The following is a 25,832-nucleotide window of genomic DNA, read 5'->3' as shown; positions in this document are numbered from 1 at the left end:
CTATACAGTTCTTATAAATCAACAGGAAAATAGTTTGTAAAAAGAAAAAAAGTACGAAATGAGCAAAAAATGCAAACAGGCAATTCACAGAAGAAAAAATACTAATAGTCAATACCCACTCAGCCCTTCTTATATTCAAAAAAAAACACATATTAAGTAAAAAATAATGTAACATTTTTAACTCAGCAAACTGACAAAAATTTAAAAGATGAACAGCACATAATGTTTTCAGTACTGGAAAACAGGCAGTCTGATCCATGGCCAAAGAGGAAGTAAATGGTACATATTGGAAGTGTAATTTCACAGTATCTGTTAAATTAAAAATTGGTGTGTTTCCCAACATCTATTTTATGGGAATACTTACTTATGAACCAAAACAAGTAGCGTAGCATTGTTTATCAAGTGACACACAAGTGCTATACACTTGGATAAGACTTCCTTAGGTGGCAAATGCCTGAGCTTAGAATATCTGGGTATTTCACTATTAACTGCTAGTGTACATGGGAGAGCATAAAGGCGATGTTCGACTCTTCTTTTCACAGAGATTGAGTCATTCTCTACGATGAACAGTCCTTGGATAAACAACTCACAGCTTACCGCTGGGCTTCATCAACTAGAGACCGACGACCCCCAGAAGCTCCCACAGCAGCTGCCAAGATTTCTGGAATCGATACTAGAGTAAGAATTTTCCATCTGCTTTCCCAAATCTGACTGAATATCATGTGATGTACTATATTATAACATCATATAATCACACATTCCTGTACATTCCCACAATATTGCTACTTTCATGCACTCATATGCAGTAAAGTGGTCACTTCTCTGTTTTTACTCTTTAATAAAGTTGACATGACTTCAGTTCACCAATCAGTGCCAATCAATGAGTTGGGACTGAAGGCAACAAATTGGAAAGTAGTAGTAATGAGTAAGCACGATATTATATTACTTCTTTGAGCAAAACGATGGATTGACATGTTATTTTTACCATCTCTAAAGGCAAGAAACGGAATCCCAGAGGAAGCATGAAATAGTGTTTGGATTCCCACAATCCTGTCTAGTTTATTTACAATTCCCTCCTTCATCCTTCCTGCCTATCCAGATGGTTTTCATCTTTGTTTCCCAAACTGAATTATGTTCACTGCCTTTAAGATGTTAAATACTTCGAAATCCTTCCTTTTAATTCCTCACAAACAGAAGTCATAAACTCTTACCTTTGCCGAATTATGCTGGGGTTAGCCGTCACTAAATGACTTTTGGATCCAACATCCTTAGTGTATTCACTTGACAAAGGAGGAAGATTGCATCTAGAGAAACAAGAACAAGCACTTCAGAATGATTTACATACTTTTAAATCAGGTCAATTATCATGGCAAATAGGAATTTTACTAAGTCTAGCTCAATTCACAAATAACTGTTTTTATCACCTCTCCGTTTTAATAGACATTAGATGACTAACTCTTAGCATCTTCAAAACGCTGCCATAAAAACTATTTCTGTTTTAGAAGAAAGAAAATGTCAGCTAGAGAGGTAAAGGATTTACTAAAGGAAAGAGATATAACTAAAATGAATTTATTCCATTCAAAATATTTTTGAGGTGATAAGTCAGGGTATATTAGATTTGAAATTAGTGTTCAGGAGGGTGTAGTCCCCTAGAAGACACAGGACCTACAGTGTTCTCTGTGGATACCAACGAACTTCAAGAGAAAAGGAAGAATTGTATTTGCTTGTGTTTTTCATTCTTTTCCCAAATTCTAAATTATAATAGTACATTCAAGGCAAACTCTGCCACCTAAATCGATGCATGTGCGACTTTGGGATACATGACCAACGTATGGTTGCCTACTGGTGAAGACAAAGTAATCTGTCATTTAAAGAAATGCAATGATTCTCCACCATCCCAGTCTAGGCAAGGGAAGAGCACAGGTGACAGAAATAGCTCCTCCTCCCTCATACACACACACACACACACACACACACACACACACACACACACACACACACAACACAGCCCTGGGTGCTCTCCTCGACCGCAACGTCTTATGAATGCTTACAACGGAAAATATTGCAACTGCAAATCCAAATCCCATGGCTTTCTGCCAGTGAGACATTAACCAAGTTGTCAACTGCCTCAGTTTCCCCATTACACAAAATGAGGATAACGACTTTTCCTCTCCAATAAGGTGGCTGCAAGGATTAAAGTAAGAAATGTATAAAAAGTCCCTACCTTGATGCCTCATAGTAAAAGCTCAAATATATCACATATCAGAAATATTATATAAATATAACTAAATATATATCTATTACTTCTGACCATCCCAAATGAGTCTATAGCTTCCATTAGATTTTCTTTTATTACTGAGTCCTAAGTGCTCCTCTCCACCCATGTCTCTAAGTTGACTCCACAGCAGGGCACCTCTAACTTTTTCTTACTTCAGCAAACCAAAGCATCGTTTATTTGCCGGTAGACATCTTACAAATATTAAGGTCTTGGCCATTCCCCAACTATTAAAATTTCCCTACAAATTTCCCCCAGGACATGGACTTGTCTGAGCACTGACTCAGCTGATCAGCACAAGTTCCTTGATGTCGTCTCATATTTACCCTGTATTTGACTCCTACCACATCAGGGTATCCCAGGCAGAAACTTGTCTCAGTTGATTTGGAATCTTCCTTTCACCTGCTCTTTGGTAACAAGATCCTGGTTCTTCTGGCAGCTCCCCACAGATTAATGTCAGCCAGTTGAGTGCCCACTGAGAACAAACACAACAGGCATGGTGGGAAGCCTGGGGGAAGCCAAGTCACAGAGCCTACTTAAGGCATCTCTAGTCTAGTGGTTGCACCATATCCCAAGAGGTTTCCGAAGACCATGTCGGGGAGTGAGTTTATTCACCGCCAGGCTCATCCGGCCATGGTGCTGACTGTGGTCTTGTGATTTAACTGATCTTTGCAAAGATGAAAAGGACTCCCAGGATAAAACACAGCCTAGAATTTGGGCATTTGTCTCTTTTTTTTTGATGAATGTAATTTTTTTTTTTTTTTTTTTTTTTAGTTTTTATCGGAGTCTAGTTGATTTACAATGTTGTGTTAGTTTCAGGTGTACAGCAAAGTGAATCAGTTATACACACACACACACACATATATATATCCATATATATATCCATTCTTTTTCAGATTCTTTTCCCATATAGGTTATTACAGAATATTGAGTAGAGTTCCCTGTGCTATACAGTAGGTCCTTGTTAGTTATCTATTTTATATATAGCACTGTGTATATGTTAATCCCAATCTCCTAATTTATCACTTCCCCTTTGATCTTGATGGCCCTTCATAACACTTGAGAATCAACCACATTATATTAAACCTGTAAACTCTGAATATTGCCGGAAAGTGCGGTTAACCTGTTTTGTCATCATTAAATGAAACTAGTTGGTATTCCTGAAAAACTACTTTGTTTTTCTGTGCATTCCTCATAGATTGATCCATGGCTCATATGTCTGGGTCCACTTCACACCTCCTACCACAAAGCAAAAGCTCAGAAAAACACTTCCAGACACTAACTGCCAAATCCTGCAATAGAGGGAAATGCTGAAAACAATAAAGATAATATCTTATACATTCACTTCTGGAAAATAATGATATTGTGTTCTGGTGTAAATATCTGTTCTTCTGGGTAAACTTTCTCTTCAAGTACAAATTTCTATGATACTTCCCTGTAGCTCTTCTCTTAGAAAAAAAGCACACTATAATTTTAGCTCCTCAACTCCTAAATTGATAATTACATAGATTTACATAAAAGGCATGTTTAATACAGTCAAATTGTTTCTAATAAGGCATAATTGTGTAAAAGTGTTTCAAACTCTGCATTATCGCTTGTGGGCTCAATGAATGGATATTAATGGCTGAAGTGTCTTAGTAACTGTACTCATGATCCTAGAAGATATGATCACAGAATTGATGAGGAATGAATATTCTTTGAAGTGGAGAGTGGAGACGGGTGGGTGATGGGTCTGGAGAGGAATCTTTAAATAGAATAAATTCTAAAACTCCTTTTTAAGTTGCATGTACACTTAAATATGTCAAACACATATAATTGAGCATAATTCAAAGGCACCAAAATTATGTTGTCCTCACTCATATTCCTGAGCCACCCAATTCCTCTCCAGGACACAATCACTGTTATCTCTGTCTTGCACAACTTCCAGATACATTTTATTCAACAATTTTACTTTTTAAAGTATTGCTTTTGGTTACAGAGCAAATGTTTACTTTGAAAAACGGGGAGTTGACTTCTAGCATTAGAAGACGTATTTGAAAATGTCCAAGCAAAGGAAATTATGGCATTGTTATATCGTAATTCTGGAAAACATCTTGAACTGTCACTGGGTATACCACTGTGTACAGGTAAGGCTGTTTTTGGATCTCATCTTTCAATGTAACTGTCCATGTACCCTATAGTCCAGGAACATACTATGTGCTTTCTAATCACACATTTATCCACTAAATGTTTAATTTTGAACATATGATATTACCTCAATTTCCTCAGGGTGCCCCCAAAATGTGTATTAAGCAACCGTGCATAAACAGATCCATAAATGGTCAAATAAGAATACTTTATAAACAATTTATCAACATTTAATTACTCCCACATTGTAAACTATTAATAAGGCTTTTTAAAGATTCAAAGGTGTTATGATAATGGCGCCATTCTTGAAACTGAATCAAAGGCACGTGCACATCTAGTTTTGATGCTACCTTCTTTGAATTTTTTTCAATCCTCACCTCCCTCATCATTCCATGAACATCTGTTTAATCCTGTGCTGTGCACCCTAATCACAAGCACTCATTAATTCTGAACTTGAATATATCAATATTGATTGCATACAACGCAAATGTAGTCTTGCTTATTTGTAATAAATAATATAGGTAACCCCCTAAGATGCTTAGGCCTGATCTTGTGCACGTTAAGTTTAAAATATCCATCTTCCTAAATGTAGTGACAAACACACGCCCACTCAGGAATACTAAAAAAATACATTTATTGTACTAATGCCTCCTTCCACATTGCACTCAGACCTCTTGAAATCACTTAACTTTCCTGAATCTGTCAGTATAATATTTCCACTCTTTCTTCCTTACATAGTTTCTGGAAAAAGCAAATCAACTTATACTTGAGAGCAATATGAAAATGGAAACTAGACTACGTGAATGTGATACAGTGGTGTGATAGTCACATCATCACAGAATCAGAGTTTCCACAATGGAAAGGCTTGGGGTATCGTCTGCAGCCACCTCCTCACGTAGATTAGAAAGCTGAGCTGCAGCAAAGGTACAGTGGTGCACTGCGGGTCACAGAGTGAGTTTGCAGCAAGGGCTGGTCCTCCAGCCCCTCTGGTTTTCTTTGCTGGCCCTCCAGCCTCCACCTAACACCAATGTATTAGCGGGGGTACCTCTGCTCTTCAGGTAACTGTCCCCACTTCTACAGCTTAAATCCCATCTCACCGCGCTCTCCCCATGGCTCACAACCCTGTGGCAGCACTTGGCGTCCTTCCTACCTTAGAGCTTGGACACGGTGGCCTGTGTCCAGAGTGGAATGGAGAGAGGGCTCTGCCCAGATGCCACTTCCCCTCAGAGGGTCCCCACTCACTCATCATCTGCTTCTGAATCACCCCAGTCACAGCACTGGTACATCTCCAGGTTTTAAGTCCATGAGGGAATTGTTCAACATACCGTTCCCAACCCCAGTGAAGACCCAATACAAAGTAGGTGCTCACCAAACTGACGTCGACTTGAATTTAGAGAACTACATTTTTATTGTCTCCATGTTTCCACGGTTTGTATGTATCACAAAAAATAAGAATGGCAATGGAGAGGAAAACAGAGTCTTACACTGGAAAAACTAGGGCAGGGCACCTCCATAAAGGAGAGAGAGATAGAAGAGGACCCCACTCCCACTCTACAGCAGGCTTCACCAGCGAGATAAAGTCTTTCAAGGAGCCCAACCCTTGCTGTCTGAGAGGGAACTTTACCCTCCCCTGAGTACACGGCTTCCTTGAAACACTCTCAGACAGGCTTTACTCTCCCCTACTCCACTTAGCTCAGAGCCCAGGGGTGGTTCAGTGTTCTCTCAGCTAACTTTTGTTCCTTCTAGACCATTATCTATTTATCCTTAAAAATGAACACAAAACACAACCGCCACCCCCCTTCAGCTTTCTGCCCTCCGTGTTGCTGGAGACCTCAGCCTTCCTGGCCCCGGAGCTTTTTGGCCCCTGGTTCACAGTCATTTCCACTTCACTGAGACTTCGGGGCCCACCTGAAAGACCCTCCCCAGCATAGCCTCCAGGTGCCTACACTTCTTCAGTAACAAATGTCCTTTTTTTCTACAACACATCTGCACATCCCCCAGAGAAGGTGAAGTCACATTCTCCAGTGGGCCATTCTTTGACATTAGCTCTCTTTTTTCCACCTTCTCTCATCTTTCCCACCACCGCCCCCTCCAGCTCTGAAGAACCCCATCATTTGGTCCCATTGGCCCCCTTCCTTTCTCCTTCACGCCTCTCAGGGCCCACGTCCCATCCAGCCGAGACTTCAAAGTGTGTCACTTCATGCTGTCTCTAGCCAAGACCCTCCATGCTGTCCCTTCCCACCCTTCTCTCCTCTCCACCAGACAATCCCAAGCCTGTGTCCGTCCAATCACTCGCTACCTTCCCTTCTGGTCAAAATTACCCAACGGCGCAGGTTGGTGCCATTTCAGCGTCACGGTCTCTACTCTTGGCTGGATGTGTCCTAGCAGTTCCTTTACACGCCCCTGCAGGATCGGGTCACCACTCTGCTCAGTCCCCTTACCAAGCTTCCTCTTTGCTCGAAGTGTAATCCCCCTCCTTCCTTCCAGTTTTCCTTAGTCCTGCCCAGATCCAACCCCTCTTCGAATCCTACTCACGACTTCCAAATGCTTTTGTGCAAAACAAAGCAGCAGAGTGTGTAGAATGAAATGAATTAATGAAAATGTTTATTCATAGAGAGTTTGTCTTAAGAACAAGTTTTAAAGTTGGAGTCACCCAACTGTATCGTCTAAACTTAAATGAGTGTTTCCACTCTGGGGGTCTCCCCACGATCTCTGAAGCTCTCTCAGCTTTGCACTTTCTTGCGGCCCGTTCCCTGGCTTCCCTGGCCTGTCTCCTCAACTCACTTATATGTGAACTTGAAGGGAGGCTGAAGAGCAGCTACCGCTGATTAATCACCAGCGACTGGTTTCCAAAGGCCCCGGGGCTGGCAGGAGGGGTGGGGGAGAAGAGAGGAGGCAGAAGCCGCGCTGTGGGAGCTCTCTTACCGCATGACAAAATTTGCTTCATCTATTTGACGGCCACAGTCACTCTTCTTCAGAATCCCACCATTTCCCACCACCGCGCATTTCTTCAAGGGTAGCTGGAATGGGGTTGCCTAGCAACAGAAAACAAGGCGGGTTTTCACTGCAGAGAACACACAACCACTCACAAAATCATTGTTTACAGCAGACCCGGCCAGAGAATTTGGCTGAAGACTGGGCAGAGGGAAAAGAGCATGTAGAAAGAAAGATGCCAGGAAGTTTGCAAGGAACAAACGAGCCTATTCCTTTGAAATAAAAGGGTTTTTTTTTTTAACTCCCTGAAGTGTATTTCAATATAACATTTTTTGGTATCAAACTGGCCATGCACATAGTAGGGAGTGACTGCTAAAGAAAATGGAAAAATCCCCACTAAACATTCTTAGGATTCTTTTTAAAGGCATTAAGCTGGGAACAAACTCAAATGAATTCTATTCCCCTATTTGGAGGCAATTCCATTCATTCATACAATCAGTCATTCAATCAACGTTGCTGGTGTTTCCTATGCTAGCTGTTGGGGATAAACGCGAAGACAGGGAAATCACAGGTCTCAGAATTCACAGTTTGGGATGTGAGGAGAGTGTGAACACAGAAACTTATGTAACAGACCCTATTGTAATGCTGAACTTGCTGTAGAAGAGGTATGTTTCACATGCTGTGGAGAATTCAGAGAGGGGCAAGAAGGCACGTCTGTCAAGCTGATTCAGGGAATGCTTTCTCACTCGAGATGAATCTTTAAGGATGAGTAAGATTTTGCCAGGCAGAGAGAGCAGCATAAACAGAGGCACAGAAGTATGCTGAGAGCAAACGCTGTGTTTATGAGCACATGAACACTCTGGGTGGGTCTGTCTAGAACTTAGGAGGCACTAAGGCACAAGTGACTTGTGTCCATCCAGACAGCATATAACTTTCTGCAGACATTGAACTGGACTGCAAAGAAAATGTTCCGTGTACCTGAATGTTCCCTGGGGTGCTATTTATAGTACCAGGGAATATCAAAACCCAGCACTAGCCCCTGGAAGTGAAATGTGACATTCGGTTTCTTTTAGCTGGGTCAGCAAGAACCACGAGGCACAGCATTTCCTGCTTGCTGAAACCAGGCACAGTAGTTGGTGTTCTCTGGGGGAACACCTTACATCTGCATAACTAGGACATAAAATAACCATGCCGATATTAAGTCAGCCATTCTTGATGAATCTGAAGGGCATAATATGGATTACACCAAAAGAATAAATGAATACCCAAATATATGCACATAAAGTAATTAAAGCAGAAAAATGAAATTCCAGGGGTGTGAGTGATCACTGGTAGGTGAGGGGCACTGACTGTAGCACAAGAAGGGGATTTCACTTCCTTGATTTCTATTTTGTAAAAGGAATAGCCAGAGCTATGACAATATAGCTGCTGAAGATACAGTACTGAAACTGTAGCGTCTAAGCATTTGCAGATGGGAAAGACTTCCCTTCGTAACACTACAGCAGAGACTGTCCAGTGACCTCCAGATCAGGATACAGAGAGGAGTGTCAAGCAAAGGCCAGCACTCCAACATGCCCAGGATAAGCCAGGATGACACGTGGTATTTTTCTCAGTCACTCCTGGGAGGAAGGTTTGAAATCAACAAACACATGGGCTAGATCTGTAATTTTTTAGATGTAGATTTAAGTCTTTATGCTCAAATTAACTGTTTTTTTTATTCCACGAGTATTTATTAAACACCTACTATGTCCCAGGCACTGTCCTGGGTGACAGGGACATAATAATCCCTGTTCACAAGGAGCTTACATCCTAGCGGGGAAATGGATGATAAATAAGACAAATGAGTAAATAAACAGAATATCAGATGGTGACATGGGCTGTGGAGAGAAAGAAAATCATTGGCATGAGAAGATGAGGAAATACTTTTGAAGAGGACTTGCCATTGAAATAGGGTGGTCAGGAGACATGGAAGCAAATCCCTGAAGGACAGGGGGTAGTGAACCTTACAGGTACCTGTGGGAACCACTGGGAGGGGACACTCCTGGGGTGTGAAATGAAGAGGAAAGAGCCCACTGTGTCTGGAGATGAGTAAGCAAGGGACAGAGAAGGAGGAGAGATTAGAGACTTATCTAGTAGGAAGGTTGGGGAACAAATTCTGTAGAGCTTTGGAGGGTACTGTAAAGACTTTGGGCTTTATTATGAGATGAGAATCAAGTCAAAGTAAGGGTGAGCAAAGGAGTGACGCTATAACATATTTTGGAACAATCACTCTGCTGCTGTGTGAATAGGCTGTAAGATGTCATGCACAGAAAGAAAGAGACCAGTCTCCTGATACAGCAGACTAGAGATTTTGGTGGCCTGGGCTAGAGTGAGAGCAGTGGGGGTAGTCAGAAGTAACCAGATTCTGGAGATGTTTTGGAGGAAGAGCTGACCGGATTTGCTGATGCAATGGAAATAGGATAAGAGAAAAAGAGAGGAATCAAGAACGATGCCACAGTCTGGGGCTTGGACAACTGTGAAGACAGACTTGCCATTTACTGAGACATGGAAGATGATAGAGAAGCAGGTTTTGGAGGGGGGATAATTTGGAGTTCAATTTTAAATATGTCAAGTGTGAGATCCCCATTAGACATTTAAGTGGCAATGTCAAGTAGGCAGTTGAATATATGAGAATACAGTCGGGGAACTGGTCTCTCCTGGAGATAGAAAGATGGAGGTGATCAGCATATAGGGGGTATTTAAAATCAGGGGACAAGCTGGTGAATGAGTGTAGACAGGAAAGAGAGGAGGTCTAAGAACTGAATCCTGGGAGGCTCCAACAAGAAGTCAGGAGACTGAGGAGAAATCGATAAAGGAGACAGAAGGAGTGGCCAATGGAATGGGAGAGAAAAACAGGAAAGTAGGGTGTCTTGCAAGCTAAGTTTAAAAAAAAATATCTCAAGATACTCAAGAAGGATGGGGAAAAATTGCAGCAAATGCTACTGATAGATTGCATAAGATAAGTGCGGAAAATTGCCACGGGATTTTGCAACATGGAGGTCACTGGTAACCTTCCTCAGGACAGACCTGTTTCAGGAGTGAGGATGGAAGCCTGATCTGAGTTCAGTGAGTTATACAACTATCTGTATATAGTTTATGTCAAAAGTGTGGGCTCACTCATGCTCTACTAATATTTAGTTTGCTTTGTAAAAGCCAACTTAACCCCCGCTCATTGTTGTTAAAGGAAAGTCCCTGGACCAGATCGACCGACAATACCAGTTTTCCAAGCAAGAATCTGGGCACAGAACAAGCAGAGCTGGGAAGCGGCAGCAGCAGTAGCAGCATAAACCTGGGTACAAATACTACCTCCTAACTTCCAGATTGTGGGACCCGTGGGCGTTCCACTTCCAGTCTCTAAAGAGGGATAATGCTGCACAGGACCGACTATATGAGCTTATATGAGATGATGTACATAAAGCATCTCACTGAGCCACTAGCATGGTGGTCCTCCCATTATCCTTCCCCTCTTCTTTCATCTCTTTCCTCCTTCTAGCAGAGTTCACTGACTTGTTCAAGCCACAAAATACTTAGATTCCATGGGTTTGGGAGAAACATGGTAAAACAGTGATTTATCACACTCTGTCTTAACAACTGGAATAATTTTATTAGCAGAAAATTTACCTACTTTATATGGTGTTTACCTGTTCTTACATTATATATACGTATATGTCATATACAGCATATATGTATATATATGTTTTATACACACACACACACACACACACACACACACACACACACACCATTACACTTTTTTAAGCCTTTGAACAAAAGCCCAGTTGAGAAGGAAGCCAATTCTGACTTTGTGCTGGTAATATTTGCTTACTTCCTCTTCATTTGGTCAATGCTAGCCCTCACACAAGCAATTTCATTTCAATAACTGTTTCTCTGGTATCTGGGTGCATTCTTCTGGGCATTGGTAATATGCCAGTGAACAAAGGAGCTCACCAAAGTTTTACAGAGAAAAAACTTAATTGAGAAAATACTGCGGAATTTTTTTTTAACTAATTGAGATAATACTATCATTATTCTATTTCAGACACAAAATATTTTAACTTGGCAATGGTCAATGCTTACCAGAATGATCTGTGAACAAGGTGTCCTCCTTTTGGTGTATATTACATAGAAAGAATTTTGGTCATCCATTTCCACAAAAATATTATGATTCTGTCAAGGACTATTTTTATTAAGGCACTAACTGCATCCTTTCTTTTCAAAGGTATCTCCTTGCACCCATGTAAGAAAATATCTACTGGGTCTGAGAATATAGTACTATACTATAACACTCTTCCTGCTAACCTTAAAAAATACTACTCTAAATGAAAGGATGGATTAGGCAGATTGACTACAGCAATGGTCTCAAAATATTGCTTGACCACCAATTCACCTTATAAATCTTTGTCCAAGTTTTTTCACCTATCACTGTTCCATCTATTAATGGCCATCTTCTTAATGACTCTATTATATTAACCATCTGGATTCAGATTATGGTTTACCAGGCCCTGCAAACTCTCAGTGCCTCACTGGAAGTCAGGCATGATAATAACTATCCCATCTGTCTCCCAGTATGATTATGAGAATTAAAATCAGCTGAGGTGTTGAACATCATCAGAAAACTCTGAAGTCCCATATAAAATATATGAGACTAGTACATTATTAAATACTAAAAGAATTAAATTATCTGGGGAAAAATTATCATTACATTGCTAAAGCACTACTATTACATATAGTTTACCTTTGTGCGAGATACTTGCAATTTCAAAGGTTTACATAGATTTTGAACAAAATATTTTCTAATCATTGGCCCTTAGAGGGTATATCTACTACTCTGATCAATCAATGAGTTTTTAAATGCACATTTTTGTATGAATCAATCCAAGTATCATATCTTTTTTGCTCACTGTTCTATATGCAAACTAAGAACAGATCAGATGATCAACAATTTGTTCAAGAATTATTTAATTTGCAGATTTCTACTGAGCATCCAATCTATTTTAAGCAGTGTCTGACCTAAAGGCATTTTCTTAATGTCATAATGGATATATTATTCGTTTATTTATTTTTAAAATTTATTGACATATAGTTGATTTACAATGTTGTGTTAATTTCTGCTGTACAGCAAAGTGATTCAGTTATACACATATATACATTCTTTTTTTATATTCATTTCCATTATGGTTTACCATGGGATACTGAATATAGTTCCCTATGCTATACAGTAGGGCTTTGTTCTTTATCCATTCTGTATATAATAGTTTGCATCTGCTAATCTCAAACTCCCAATCCATCCTTTCCCCACCCCCCTCCCCCTTGGCAACCACAAGTCTGTTCTCTATGTCTGTGAGTCTGTTTCTGCTTTTGTTTTGAATTTTATTTTTTTATAAGCAGGCTCCTATTAGTTATCCATTTTATACATATTAGTGTATGTATGTCAATCCCAATCTCCCAATTCATCACACCACCATCCCCCGCCCCGCTTTCCCCCCTTGGTGTCCATACGTTTGTTCTCTACATCTGTGTCTCTATTTCTGCCCTGCAAACTGGTTCATCTGTACCATTTTTCTAGATTCCACTTATATGTGTTAATATGTTATTTGTTTTTCTCTTTCTGACTTACTTCACTCTGTATGACAGTCTCTAGGTCCATCCACATCTCCACACATGACCCAATTTCATTCCTTCTTATGGCTGAGTAATATTCCATTGTATATATGTACCACATGTTCTTTATCCATTTATCTGTCGATGGGCATTTAGGTTGCTTCCATCACCTGGCTGTTGTAAACAGTGCTGCAATGAACATTGGGGTGCATGTGTCTTTTTGAATTATGGTTTTCTCTGGGTATATGCCCAGTAGTGGGACTGCTGGGTCATATGGTAATTCTATTTTTAGTTTTTTAAGGAACCTCCATACTGATCTCCATAGTGGCTGTATCAATTTACATTCCCGCCAGTAGTGCCAGAGGGTTCCCTTTTCTCCACACCCTCTCCAGCATTTGTTGTTTGTAGATTTTCTGATGATGCCCATGAGTCTGTTTCTGTTTTGTAGATAAGTTCATTTGTGTCATATTTTAGATTCCACTTAAAGTGATATCATATATTTGTCTTTGTCTGACTTACTTCACTCAGTATGATAATCTCTAGGTCCATCCATGTTGCTGCAAATGGCAGTATTTCATTCCTTTTTATGGCTGAGTGGTATTCCATTGTATATATACACCACATCTTCTTTACTCATTCATCTGTTAATGGACATTTAGGTTGTTTCCACATCTTGGCTATTGTGAATAGTGCTGCTGTGAATACAGGGCTGCATGTATCTTTTTTAAGTTTTGTCCAGATATATGCCCAAGAGTGGGATTGCTGGATCATATGGCAACTCTATTTTTAGTTTTTTGAGGAACATCCATACTGTTTTCCATAATGGCTGCACCAATTTACATTCCCACCAACAGTGTAGGAGGGTTCCCTTTTCTCTACACCCTCTCCAGCATTTGTTATTTGTAGACTTTTTTATGATGGCCATTCTGACTCGTGTGAGGTGATACCTCACTGTAGTTTTGATTTGCCTTTCTCTAATACAGTAAGTCCCCTACATACAAACCTTCAAGTTGCGAACTTTCAAAGATGCGAACATGCGTTCGCACGTCCAATCACATAAGTGAGTTCACGTGTCTGGTGTACATTGTCACATACGTGCATCCTTTACAAGTGGTTGTGCTTTTGTGTACTTTACTGTACTGTACTGTATAGAGTACAATAGTACAGTAACTTTATTTCAAGCCCAGGATGCTGGCAGCAAGCGTAAAAGCAGCGGTGATGCAGCTGGTGCTGCTAAGAAGCACCAAGAGATAACGATGGAAACAAAAGTGAAAATAATTGAGAGAGTGGAGTGACAAGAGGAAGAAGAAGTAACTGAAGAACTGAAGAGATTCACAACGCAGGAAATGGCAAGGGGATTTTCTTTATTTGAGGAGGCACTGTTAGTATTTGAAGCACAGGACTGGAACATAGAATGGTACACGAAGGTTGCAGCAGCCGTTCAGAATGCAATCCAGTGCTACCGTGTCATCCATGATGAGGAAAAAACAGCTACTACCCAGACATCACTAGATCGTTTTTTCAAGAGGGTAGATAGAATTGAATCCAGCAAGGAACCAGAATGTGTGCCATCAACGTCAGGAGTGAGTGAAATTGCAGCTTGCCCTCCGTCTCCTATTGCTGATGATCCTTCAGCTCTACCACCTCCCACCTCCTCCCCCTCCTCCAGTCAGTAACTCTTCTTGCCTGTTCACTCGATGCCAGCCCCTGTATGCCAGCTGTTGTACTGTACTACTGTACTTTTCAAGGTACTGTACTGTAAGATTAAAAATGTTTATTTTTCGTGTTTATGTATTATTTGTGTGAAGAGTATTATAAACCTATTATAGTACAGTACTACATAGCCAATTGTGTTAGTTGGGTACCTAGGCTAACTTTATTGGACTTACGAACAAATTGGACTTACGAACGAGCTCTCAGAATGGAACTCGTTCGTAGGGGACTTACTGTAATTAGCGATGTTGAACATCTTTTCATGTGCCTCTTGGCCATCTGTATGTCTTCTCTGAAGAAATGTCTATTTAGGTCTTCTGCCATAATGGATGTATAATCTCCAAACTTCAAGAACAAACATGAGACCCACCACTCTCTAAACGTGAGCCGATTAATGAAGCCATTCAGAATCTTGCTTCTGAGACACCCTTACCCTTATTATGGTCCACAGCCTGCACTGCCTGTGCCTCTTCTTAAATAGCCCTGATGCCTGACTTCCCTTTCCATTCAACAATTATTTGTTGAGCCCTGATATGCGCCAGGAGCTGTTATGGATGCTGGAAACGTACTGGTGAACAAAATAGACACATACCCTGCTCCTGGAAACAGGAAAAACAGAATTTAACAAATAGGAAAGTACAGAATGCTATAAGGTTAGGAAAAATCTCTCTGAGGAACTGACACTGGGACCTGAGATCTGAAGTTTTCAGGCATAAGAAAGGTAGTTGAGATTTCGGCCTATTAGATCATCTTAGGAAGATTGGGGAAAAAAAGACAAAAATTAGAGTCTTTGATGCTTTATGGCATGAATGAAAGTGAAAAGACTTGTTACAGGTTGGAAGACTTTTTCAGAAACAAACTACAAATGCCAACTGTAAAAATATTCCTGGCTGAGAATATGCCTTGAAGAAGGCTATTAAAAACAGAAGAACTTAAACCTTGTTCTTTGTGCCTTATGTAAATAGCTCCAAAGCGTCCCAGAATGGCTTTTATAATTAAGTGAATAAAGCCTTATTTACCAAGTCATTTCCAAAGCCAAACACGTCACTTCCTCTTCCTCTTCATGGGCAATCCACACCAGACAACAAAGTAGTAAGACCCAGTAACCTTGATCACCTACTCATCTTCCATCACATAGACATAACTAGATGTCCTCAATGATAATTACACTACCTCTACGAGCGACTGAGTTAACCACCGTCAGTCTCTAATTCTTAGAGTTTGGGCTGGCCTTGCAGGGAGGGGAGGAAGGACAGGTGTGGGGAAAAAGAAACGTGCAAACCATTTAGTAAATAAAGAACTGGATTAAACAAAGTTGTGGTAACTATTTTCACAGGAATACACAACATTTTAGTAACAGCGCCTCTGATCACAAATTAGAAGTGCAGAAGTCAGCAAGGGACTGCTACACCTCTAGCCAGGGTCTGCGGCCCCTGTGCAGCAGGAGGAAGTTTCAGAAGAAGAGACCCTCGGCCCTTTACCCCTTAAGAATAAGGGTGTAGAGTCTCTCAGGGGGGAATGAAACAGGCTGGGACCTGGGACCCTTTGCTGCAGTACTGCAGAGCTTGTACCTGGACACACCTCTCCTCCAGCAACAAAATACAAATAAACTGTATGGGACTAAAAATAACTGTGTACATGCCCAGTTGGGGCAAAATTATGGACAAAAAAAGAGACCAAAAAACGCAACTGCCACTCCTGAAGGGCCTGGAGCAAACGCAGGGTAGTGCGCATGCGCCCTGAACAAAACACCACAAAGGGGTGGGCAAATCACTGAAGCCACCCCTCTGGCCCTACCCCTGGACACACCCCTACCCTCACCCCCATATAAGGAACAAGCTCGCCCCCCCTTGGGGAAGCAAGCAAGCAAGGGAACCTGTTGTTTGTTCTCACTCCCCCCCCTGCTGCAGCAGGGGCCCCAATAAAGCCTTGCCTGGAAAAAAAAAAGTTACAATATTCTTGGAGAGAGAGGGTATCTTTTAGGCATGTCTAACAATGTAAAAAATTAGCATCAGAATCAAAGAATAAAAAATGTTCTGCAGAATCACTGTAGGACAAAACTGGAGATTAGGGAGAAGGCTGTAACGTCCCTACACCCAGGTCATAAAAATAACTAACCTTAAATCTAGGCTTCTTGGGAGCACCAGGAAGCCAAAAAGTTTGAAATCCTGGAAGCGACCCACTTGGATTCTATCCACGGTGAAGCTCAACCAGATACAACCTAAGCCCTAAACAGATGAGAGGAGGCTGTAAGGTGTCCAGAGTTAGGAGAACTGAGTAACAGACTGAATCAGATTAAGCAGACTAGTGGCCAGTGAAATAACTTTAATATCAAGAATTTCTGTAAGCAATGAATTTGTATTTAAAAATGCTCTCTTGCTTTTGAAGATGGTAACAAAAGACTCCATTGTTTTAAATTTAATACAGGATATATCAGATTATTATAACTCTCACCATACTTCACTAATTCAATATAAGTTTCTCAGATGCACTGGGTGATTTTTGGACCTAACTTGTTCTAGATTCTTCTTCCGCTAGCTTCTTTCTATCATTCTGTTTCTATTGTACCCGTAACCTACATTCCTCGCCTTCCTAATTTTATACTTGGGAGGAAGGGGAGAAAGGCCATAAATATTGCTGAATAAACACGGTTTCGTAAACTAAAAAACAAATGAGGCTGTCAAGCTAAATTTTGCTGGTTTTGTTACACATGTAACTTTATACTGATACTTTAAGCTGGAAGAGTTGGCACTTCTATTTTCACGCTTCACAATCCAAAGGAAAAATCTTTGTTTTGCTCTGCTACTCCCTCCAGACTTCTCTTTTATAGGAAGGAGGAGTAAGTCTTCCTTGTCATGCAGTTTTCAAGCTAGAAAAATTACCAAGCCTTTCAGTACTTAGAACACCACCAAGTGCCATGATTAAGAAGAGGAATCAATGTCAATGTTAGATGTGGGTCTCAAGTCCTAATAGAAAAGCAGGGATTTTGATTTGCAACCCTTTAGATAGGCCTGAAAGGCTGTCACTATATGCCAGCTGCTATTAGTGATGAAGTCAAAACATATGCTTGCCCCTATTGATGAAAATATCAAGTTTTTGTCCCTAAGAACATGAGCTCACACATCTAATTGCATCTAACCCATTCATTTCTATGTACCCTCACCCATGTATCCGCATGGACTCCCAGACATAATTATGCTTCACCCACACACATAATTTAATTTCTCGCCCATATGTTAATTATATCCTCAACCTAGGCATCTAAATACATCCCCCCTCCGCCTCACATCTAATTACAGCCCCCCTCTTCTGAATGTAATTACACCATTCAGCCACCCATCTAATTATGCCCTCCTAGACTATTTAATTGCACTGCCCTGCTCAAGGACCTAATTACATTCTAACCAGTGCATCAATGAAGCCCCCAGCCCTCCAACCATATTCTTCAGATGCACCTCTCTTTATCTCTGTATCCCACTTCATTATTTCAACTAAAGACTGGCAAGTTCCCACAAGCAAATTCCTAGTAAGTATGGCGCCCAACAAAACAGGCAAAATAATGACAAGATGCAGCTGAATCAAAAGCAGCTTTGGTCCTTTCCAGTAAATAAGCTTTTCCCAATATTTGCTTTTTTGGTTATTTAACCAGCCCCCTTGGAAGTCCAAATTAAAATTTCAGATGTTTTCTTATTTTGCATGTTTAAGCATTTTTATGATGAAAATATCTAGCAATTAATTTATTTCAGAGACAAATGCTTCTCATTACAGATATTTAATTATTGAACCCTTTAAAAAGATATTACCCAAAACTTCACCTGGGGATATATATTTATAAATACTAATTACAGAATATTTGCACATCCCTACCACTCAAAAAAGGTTAACTGTTCTTCAGTTATACAAAATGAATTTCCAGAAAGTTGTTGTTAAGATCCGTATTTCCCATTCCACTAATAAAATTATTATTTTAAAAAAGATTAGTTCAGTATTAATAGTCTTTCTACATAGGAGGCATCTCTGGAAATTGAATGATGTGAATATTTGTATATTGGGTACTGTTTCCCTATTAAACTTTCTGACTCAATCCATTATAAAAAAAAAAAAACACTTAAGCATTCCAAGGAATATTATGTATTTTTCACATATCTATTATTCTGGACATAACTTTTGGAAGCCAAAAATAAAACATCAGTTCAGATTGTAAGAACAAATCTGACTCCTTATTAGATCTGTTCCTTTTACTGTGCTTAGTCATGCTGACTCTGCACCTTTTGTAAAAGAATGTTGCCTATAGCCTGAAATATATAGGATGGCCTATTCTCAGGGCTCTGACCTTTAAGGGTCCATTCATATAGAGATAAAAAGATGCAGAACAGAAAATAATTTTTGTCTTGTTGGAAGTTGGCAAGAACATCATGACCTACGTGGACAGCTGCGAGAACAAAGGATTCCGACCCCAAGAAGTCTGCAACAACTAACCAAGCCTCTCACTCACCGCAGCCATAAAAAGAAACGAAATCGAGTTATTTGTAGTGAGGTGGATGGACCTAGAGTCTGTCATACAGAGTGAAGTAAGTCAGAAAGAGAAAAACAAATACCGTATGCTAACACATATATATGGAATCTAAAAAAAAAAAAAAAAAAAAGGTCATGAAGAACCTAGGATGGGAATAAAGACACAGACCTACTAGAGAATGGACTTGAGGATAGGGGGAGGGGGAAGGGTAAGCTGGGACAAAGTGAGAAAGTGGCATGGACATATATACACTACCAAATGTAAAATAGATAGCTAGTGGGAAGCAACCGCATAGCACAGGGAGATCAGCTCGGTGCTTTGTGACCACCTAGAGGGGTGGGATAGGGAGGGTGGGAGGGATGGAGACACAAGAGGGAAGAGATATGGGGATATGTGTATATGTATAGCTGATTCACTTTGTTATACAGCAGAAACTAACACATCATTGTAAAGCAATTATACTCCAATAGAGATGTTAAAAAAAAAAAAGTGCTTTGCTGAAACCCTTTGAGGAGTTCACGTTTTTTGGGCACGAGCCACCCGTCTCCTTGCATGGCCCTGCAATAAACCTTTTTCTGCTCCAAATGCCAACGTTTCAGTTTGTTTGGCCTCACTGTGTGTCAGGCACACAAACTTGCTGTCAGTAACAAGATGACCATTCATCAGATTTATTGAACATTTCATATTCAATTCCTGGTTAACTGAAGTTTGTTACTGATCTTGTTTCTGACCCATGGACGCTAAAGCCGTAAGGGGGACTGACTGACTTCCCTGGTGGTCCAGTGGGTAAGACTCCGAGCTCCCAATGCAGGGGGCCTGGGTTCGATCCCTGGTCGGGGAGCTAGATCCTGCATGCTGCAACTAAGACCTGGCGCAGCCTAAATAAATAAATAACAAATAAAATTTTTTAAAAAAATAAATAAAGCCGTAGGAAGGCTGCGCCTGTGCTTTAAGCCAGAGGTTGGCCACATTTCAAAAATTCTCAAAACTGGGGGGCTTTTTATGGTGGAAAGGAAAGGAAATATGAAGGGCATGCACATTGCAAAGGTAGTGACCAGTGATTCTTAGTAGTGAAGCAGAAAGTGGCAGCCGCAGCAGCAGAAACTATACCTCATGTCATGGCGAGACTTTGTCTTCTCAGCTCCCAAGGTGGAAATACCACTGAAGGATTCTTTTTCTGCAGATATGCTCAGTTCCTCTTCCTGTTGATGAGCCTTGCCCTAGAGCCTGCCTGCCTGCACCCGAGTCCTGGCTTAACGTTTCTTCTGTAACCGCTGGCAAGTTACTTAACCTCAGTGCCTTACTCTTCTCATTCGTAATAATGGTATCCACCTTGTACAGTTGTTGTGAGGATTAAATGAGTTCTGTCTGGCACAAGGTAAGTGATCAATAACTGTTATTTTTATTTTTAATGGACCCAGATTTTCTCAGCAACAAGCCTAGAAACCTTGGAGTCATGTTTGCTCATCTCTCAATATCACCCTCACACCTACCTCTTCAAAAGCTCTTCTATGCTTTTTCTCTTTCCACTTTCATTGGAAATATTTTTACAATGGCTGGTTACTATTAGTCGGCTTCTAGTTCTTATCTCCCATCCCCCCTTCACTCTCATATACTAGTTATTCTTCTAAGACAAAGGTGATGGTATCACAGGTGTTTGCAGTATGTCCAAATGCGTCAAATAATGCTCATTAAATACATGTATCAATTATCCCTCAATAAATCATTAAATAAACAAACAAAGGCTAATGCAAATCACTCCCCTACCAAAAAAGTACAAAATGTACTATGTTGTCTGCCGACAAAAACGTTTGAGATCTTCACAGAGGCACTCAGGACCCACCAACACCCCAAACTCCCTGCTCATCCTTTTCTCAAACCACATCATCTATGCTCACACCCAATATTCTCTCCACACCATTTTATTTACGACGGTTGGCCTCCAATACAGCTCAAATTTCTTGTCTCCCTATATTTTTGTTGAGGCTGCTACAGTGACTCTTCCCCTCCCCCCTTCCCTACTCTATTATCCACCAACCAAATTATTTTTCACCCTTAAGATTTATGAAGTGTCTGCAGGTATTGTGTCCAATAAGATCCTGTAGAAATTCAAGGAAATGTTCAAAAACTGAAGCAGATCAGAGGAACATTAGGATTCATTTATGCTCAATGAGTCATGAGAATTAGGTATTAAAGCTGTGCACGGTGGCTTGTAAGTATATGTGGAATTGAATCAAATCATTTCTTCAGTACGTCAGAGACTTTTAAACTTATTACTGTTGATGTCGTTATTCTGTTTGCTTGGAAATGGAAGTCTCTTGTTTTTTGAACAAGGCTGTATGCAGAAAAACCCCGTCAACAGAAACAAAAATAGAAAAACAAAAGAGAAGATGTTGTTTGAGGTCACGGTGGGCGCCCTCCCCTCCCCGACCTCTTGGTCTCTCTCATTTCTGAAAGTGACACTGAGACACCCCAAGGAATTTGATGGTGCAGAAAACTGCTAACCTAATCAAATTCCTTTTTTTTTTTCCCAGAAATGAAGAACCACAAACATCAAACACATTTCAGCTAAGGACATTTGGCAAGTATTTACTGAGTGACAACCAATCATATACCAGTCACTACACAACATATTGGGGCAAAAAGCTGACCCCCTGGCTCTATGTTTATCCCACTAAAATGTGGTGGGAATTAAGACATCTGTTTTGTTTTCAATTATAAATAGTGTGCAATTACTCAGTAATGGAGCAGATTGTTAAACTGTTAATCCAATTTAACTGATTAAGTATCTGAACTAGCAGAACCGGATCAATTGCCTGCTAATTAACTATTAAATTAATTATTAAGCTTAAAAAAAGCAAACCCAGTACTGTCCCATATATAACTATTCCATTAAAAAGTGAAGAAATCATGGGGGAGGGATAAATTGGGAGATTGGGATTGACATATACACACTACTATATATAAAATAGATAACTAATAAGAACCTACTGTATAGCACAGGGAACTCTACTCAGTACTGTGTAATGACCTATATGGGAATAGAATCCAAAAAAGAGTGGATGTATGTATATGTATAAGAGATTCACTCTGCTGTACAGCAGAAATTAACACAACATTGTAAATCAACTATACTCCAATTTAAAAAATTAATAAGAATATTTTTTTAAATGCAGAAATCAGACAGAGAATAATCTCTTCGAGAATAACTGGCTCCTGAGGCTTCCCACCTCCCCCCAACTTTATAAAAAATTATCTGTCATCCTTTCTTGTGAGAAAAAAAAGGAAAAGAAGTTGTTTCCAGAGCATCCCTTTCTTCCCAGCATTGCTCCCTTAATCATCTCCCAGGGCACCGCCATACAAACCTCCAATCAGCTAAATTTTATAGCCTCTGAAGTCCCCACTCACACCCCTACCTCTACTTATTTCACCCTACCATCTTCTCCCCTTTTTTCAGTGTGACCCACATATATCAGAATCACCCTGATATGCATATTAAAGATGAGTATTCTTGGTCCCACTTCTGCCCTCTTGAATCACAATCTCTGAGTAGAGCATGAAAAGCTAAAGTTCTCCTACACAATTCATGTGCACAATAAAGTTTGTGACCCACCAGATCCTACCAACCCTCAAATACAACCTAAGGTCTTCCTTCCTTAGAACTTTCCCTGACCAATCTCATCTTCTGGGATCGTCATCCACAATCCTGCCCACTGCCACCAAAGAGCTACAGTGCCGACTGTCACTCCCTCTAACCAAACACTCTAGACACTTAGCATTTGGCACCAATTGCCAGCCTCCATTTTGTGTATATACCCATCCTCCACAAATAGAAAATACGCTGCCCAAGAGTATAAAGCATGTCTTGTAACTCCTAATGTCCTCAACATTATATACTGACCACAATAAGTATGTAAAAGTTCTCATTCATTCATTGATTGACTTACCCAGAGATGCTAGGAATATAAGCAAATAAAGCAAATCTGTTAACTTTTCCAGACTACTGGTATAGAGGTTAAGGATACACAGCTGAGCTAAAAGAGTCTAGCACACAAGAGTTACAAAATCAAATGCCTACAGAATCCAGGCAGGAAGCACAAGCAGAGTGGAGGGAAGACAATAGGGAGTGCTAAGAACTATGGTAAACAAAAGACACCTGACCAAACCAAAAAGAGCAGGAAGCGATCCCTACCCTGTTATAGTACCCAGTGCTGCCAGATATACTGATTTTTTTTCTAAGCAATACTAAAAATCCAGATTTTTATATGAGATCTAGTTTTTAATGTTGGCAATATAGTACAGATGACTTTTTTATTTAAACAGTAAAAGCCAAACAAAAGACATTTGAGGGCCAGGTTTGGCTTGCTGATAGCATTTTCTCCCAGGCAGGGCCCTAGCAGGCAGGGCCCTAGCAGACTTATATTTATTCAAAGGGTAGGAGGTTAGGGACTTCCTTGGTGGTGCAGTGGTTGGGAATCCGCCTGCCAATGCAGGGGACACGGGTTCGAGCCCTGGTCTGGGAGGATCCCACATGACGCGGAGCAAGTAAGCCCGTGTGCCACAACTACTGAGCCTGCGTGCCGCAACTACTGAGTCCGCGTGCTGCAACTACTGAAACCCACGCACCTAGAGCCCATGCTCTGCAACAAGAGAAGCCACTACAATGAGAAGCCCACGCACTGCAATGAAGAGTAGACCCCGTTTGCCGCAACTAGAGAAAGCCCGTGCGCAGTAACGAAGACCCATCGCAGCCAAAATTAATAAATACATAAATTTAAAAAATATATTTATATAATCTTAAAAAAACCCCAAAGGGTAGGAGTTAAGAGATGAGTGTGAATCTTCAATTATTCAGAAAGATATAGGAAAATGCATGTTTTAGGGAAGTTTTAGCCAAAGACTGGGGAAGACTCTCTTCCCCTTTCCAGGACCCAAAGAAGGAGGTCCTTTTAGAAGGCAGTTTGTGAAAAATTCAGGATTCAAAGAGACAAAGAACAGATCAAAGGTTTTTTGAAAAGTCTCCCTAATATCAGTTTAAAATAATATTAAGTCATATTCAGATAGTCTCATCCTAAACAGTTGTTTTCTAACCAAAATGGGATCATCTTATCCTTGCTGTTGCAACATGCATGTTTATTTAACAAGATATGATGCACATCTTTCCACCATTGTTTTAATACCCTCATTCTATTTGACGGGATAGGTGGCTCATAATTTAACCGATTCCTTACTGTGAATATTTTAGGTGGTTCGCAATTCTTCACTATGATAAACAACACTGCTATAAACATCTTTGGATTGTGGCAAATCCAGGAAGGTGGATGGGGAGGGAGGGATGAGCTCACTCTATTTTCTCCTTTGGTATAAACAATCAGATTGGCTTAATTTTATGTAAAGTTCCATCCAAGAGCCTCTTCAAGACCGCTTTTCAGCAAGATTGCCATCCCTAATCCATTCCACGCAGAATTCCTCATGCTGTTACTGACCTGATACATACAACCTTGAGAACTTGATCAGTTATTTTAAGGTAAATCCTTAGATGTGGAATCGCTGGGTCAGATAAGAAGCACATATTTAAGGCTTTTGATATGCACTGTGAAATTTCTCACCAGAAAAACTGTACCAGGTTCACTGACCCCAGTGCGCCCTAACAACTTGGGTCATATCAATAAAAGTTAGCAACTGAGTAAGTATTCATCCATTTCCATAAGAAAAACAGAGTGGAAATCTCCTTATATACTCTCACAGCTATTTCAGACATACCAAGGGAGAGACTTTATTGTGTTATAATCATTCTGTGGTGGATTACTTAATCTGAGAGGAAAGGCAGTTCAGTTTAACTGGTTATATTCACACAGTTTGGCATCAGTGGGCCTGAGTTCGAATCTGGGCTCAGCTTGGACTCACATCTTGGAACCAGTTTCTAGCTGGGAGATCTGGGCAAGTCACGTAACATCTCTCAGCCTCAATTTCTACAAGTAAAATGGAGACAGTAGAACCAGCTGTATATGCTGGAATTATCAGACGATACGTGCAAAACATTTAGCAAAAAGCCTAGCACATAGTAAGATCTCAGCCAACTACAGCTCTAGAGTATATCCACAAAACCTAATCAAATTACAAAAATATAATTAACCCACTCTTTAGTAGATTTTATTTAATATATTTGATTTTCATGAATATTTCTTAGATGTTTTACTTAAAGTGTAACAGTTTTAGAAATTGAGTTTATTTAAATAAATGTATCTATTATTTCTGCTTTAAAATAAGAACACTGAATTAAAACAAAAATATGTTCAATATAATTTTTCTTCTAAATAGAAATATTTCAATTAAGGAACTTATAGAGGAGTTATAAGCAGTTTATACTCATTGCTTTATTTGCATAGGTGCTTGTTGCAGAGTCATAATTAATAACTTGAAACATATTTGAAACTCCATTAAAATATGTCTTTTCCTATTTATTTGGCCATCTTCACTTGCATCCACTCTTCACTGCTACCGTGTCTCTCCTGAAATATGCCAGACTTTCATGTGCTGTTAACGGTAAGTTCCATGATGTCTTTCATTTCCATAGATACATAGATTTCCTTTTCCTTCTCTGCAATTCCCAATAAGATTCTCAAA

The 25,832-nt window shown here is 40.2% G+C and overlaps 1 protein-coding gene across 2 annotated transcripts in view; it reads right to left on the bottom strand.

The window, feature by feature from the left end:
• Nucleotides 1-25,832, bottom strand: part of ST8SIA1 (ST8 alpha-N-acetyl-neuraminide alpha-2,8-sialyltransferase 1) — a 180,377-nt gene that overhangs the window by 60,964 nt on the left and 93,581 nt on the right. For both annotated transcript variants that reach the window (XM_007194830.3, XM_028162041.2), the window contains exons 3-4: nt 7,328-7,437; nt 1,212-1,304 (exon numbers count right to left, since the gene is read on the bottom strand). In XM_007194830.3, coding sequence (XP_007194892.1) covers nt 1,212-1,304; nt 7,328-7,437 — 203 coding nt within the window. The remainder of the gene's footprint in view (nt 1-1,211; nt 1,305-7,327; nt 7,438-25,832) is intronic.

This window comes from Balaenoptera acutorostrata, chromosome 11 (genome assembly GCF_949987535.1).
Source record: "Balaenoptera acutorostrata chromosome 11, mBalAcu1.1, whole genome shotgun sequence".
Taxonomy (NCBI): Eukaryota; Metazoa; Chordata; class Mammalia; order Artiodactyla; family Balaenopteridae; genus Balaenoptera; species Balaenoptera acutorostrata.
Note: the sequence above shows the minus strand (reverse complement) of the source record. Positions and strands in the feature narration are given on the sequence as shown.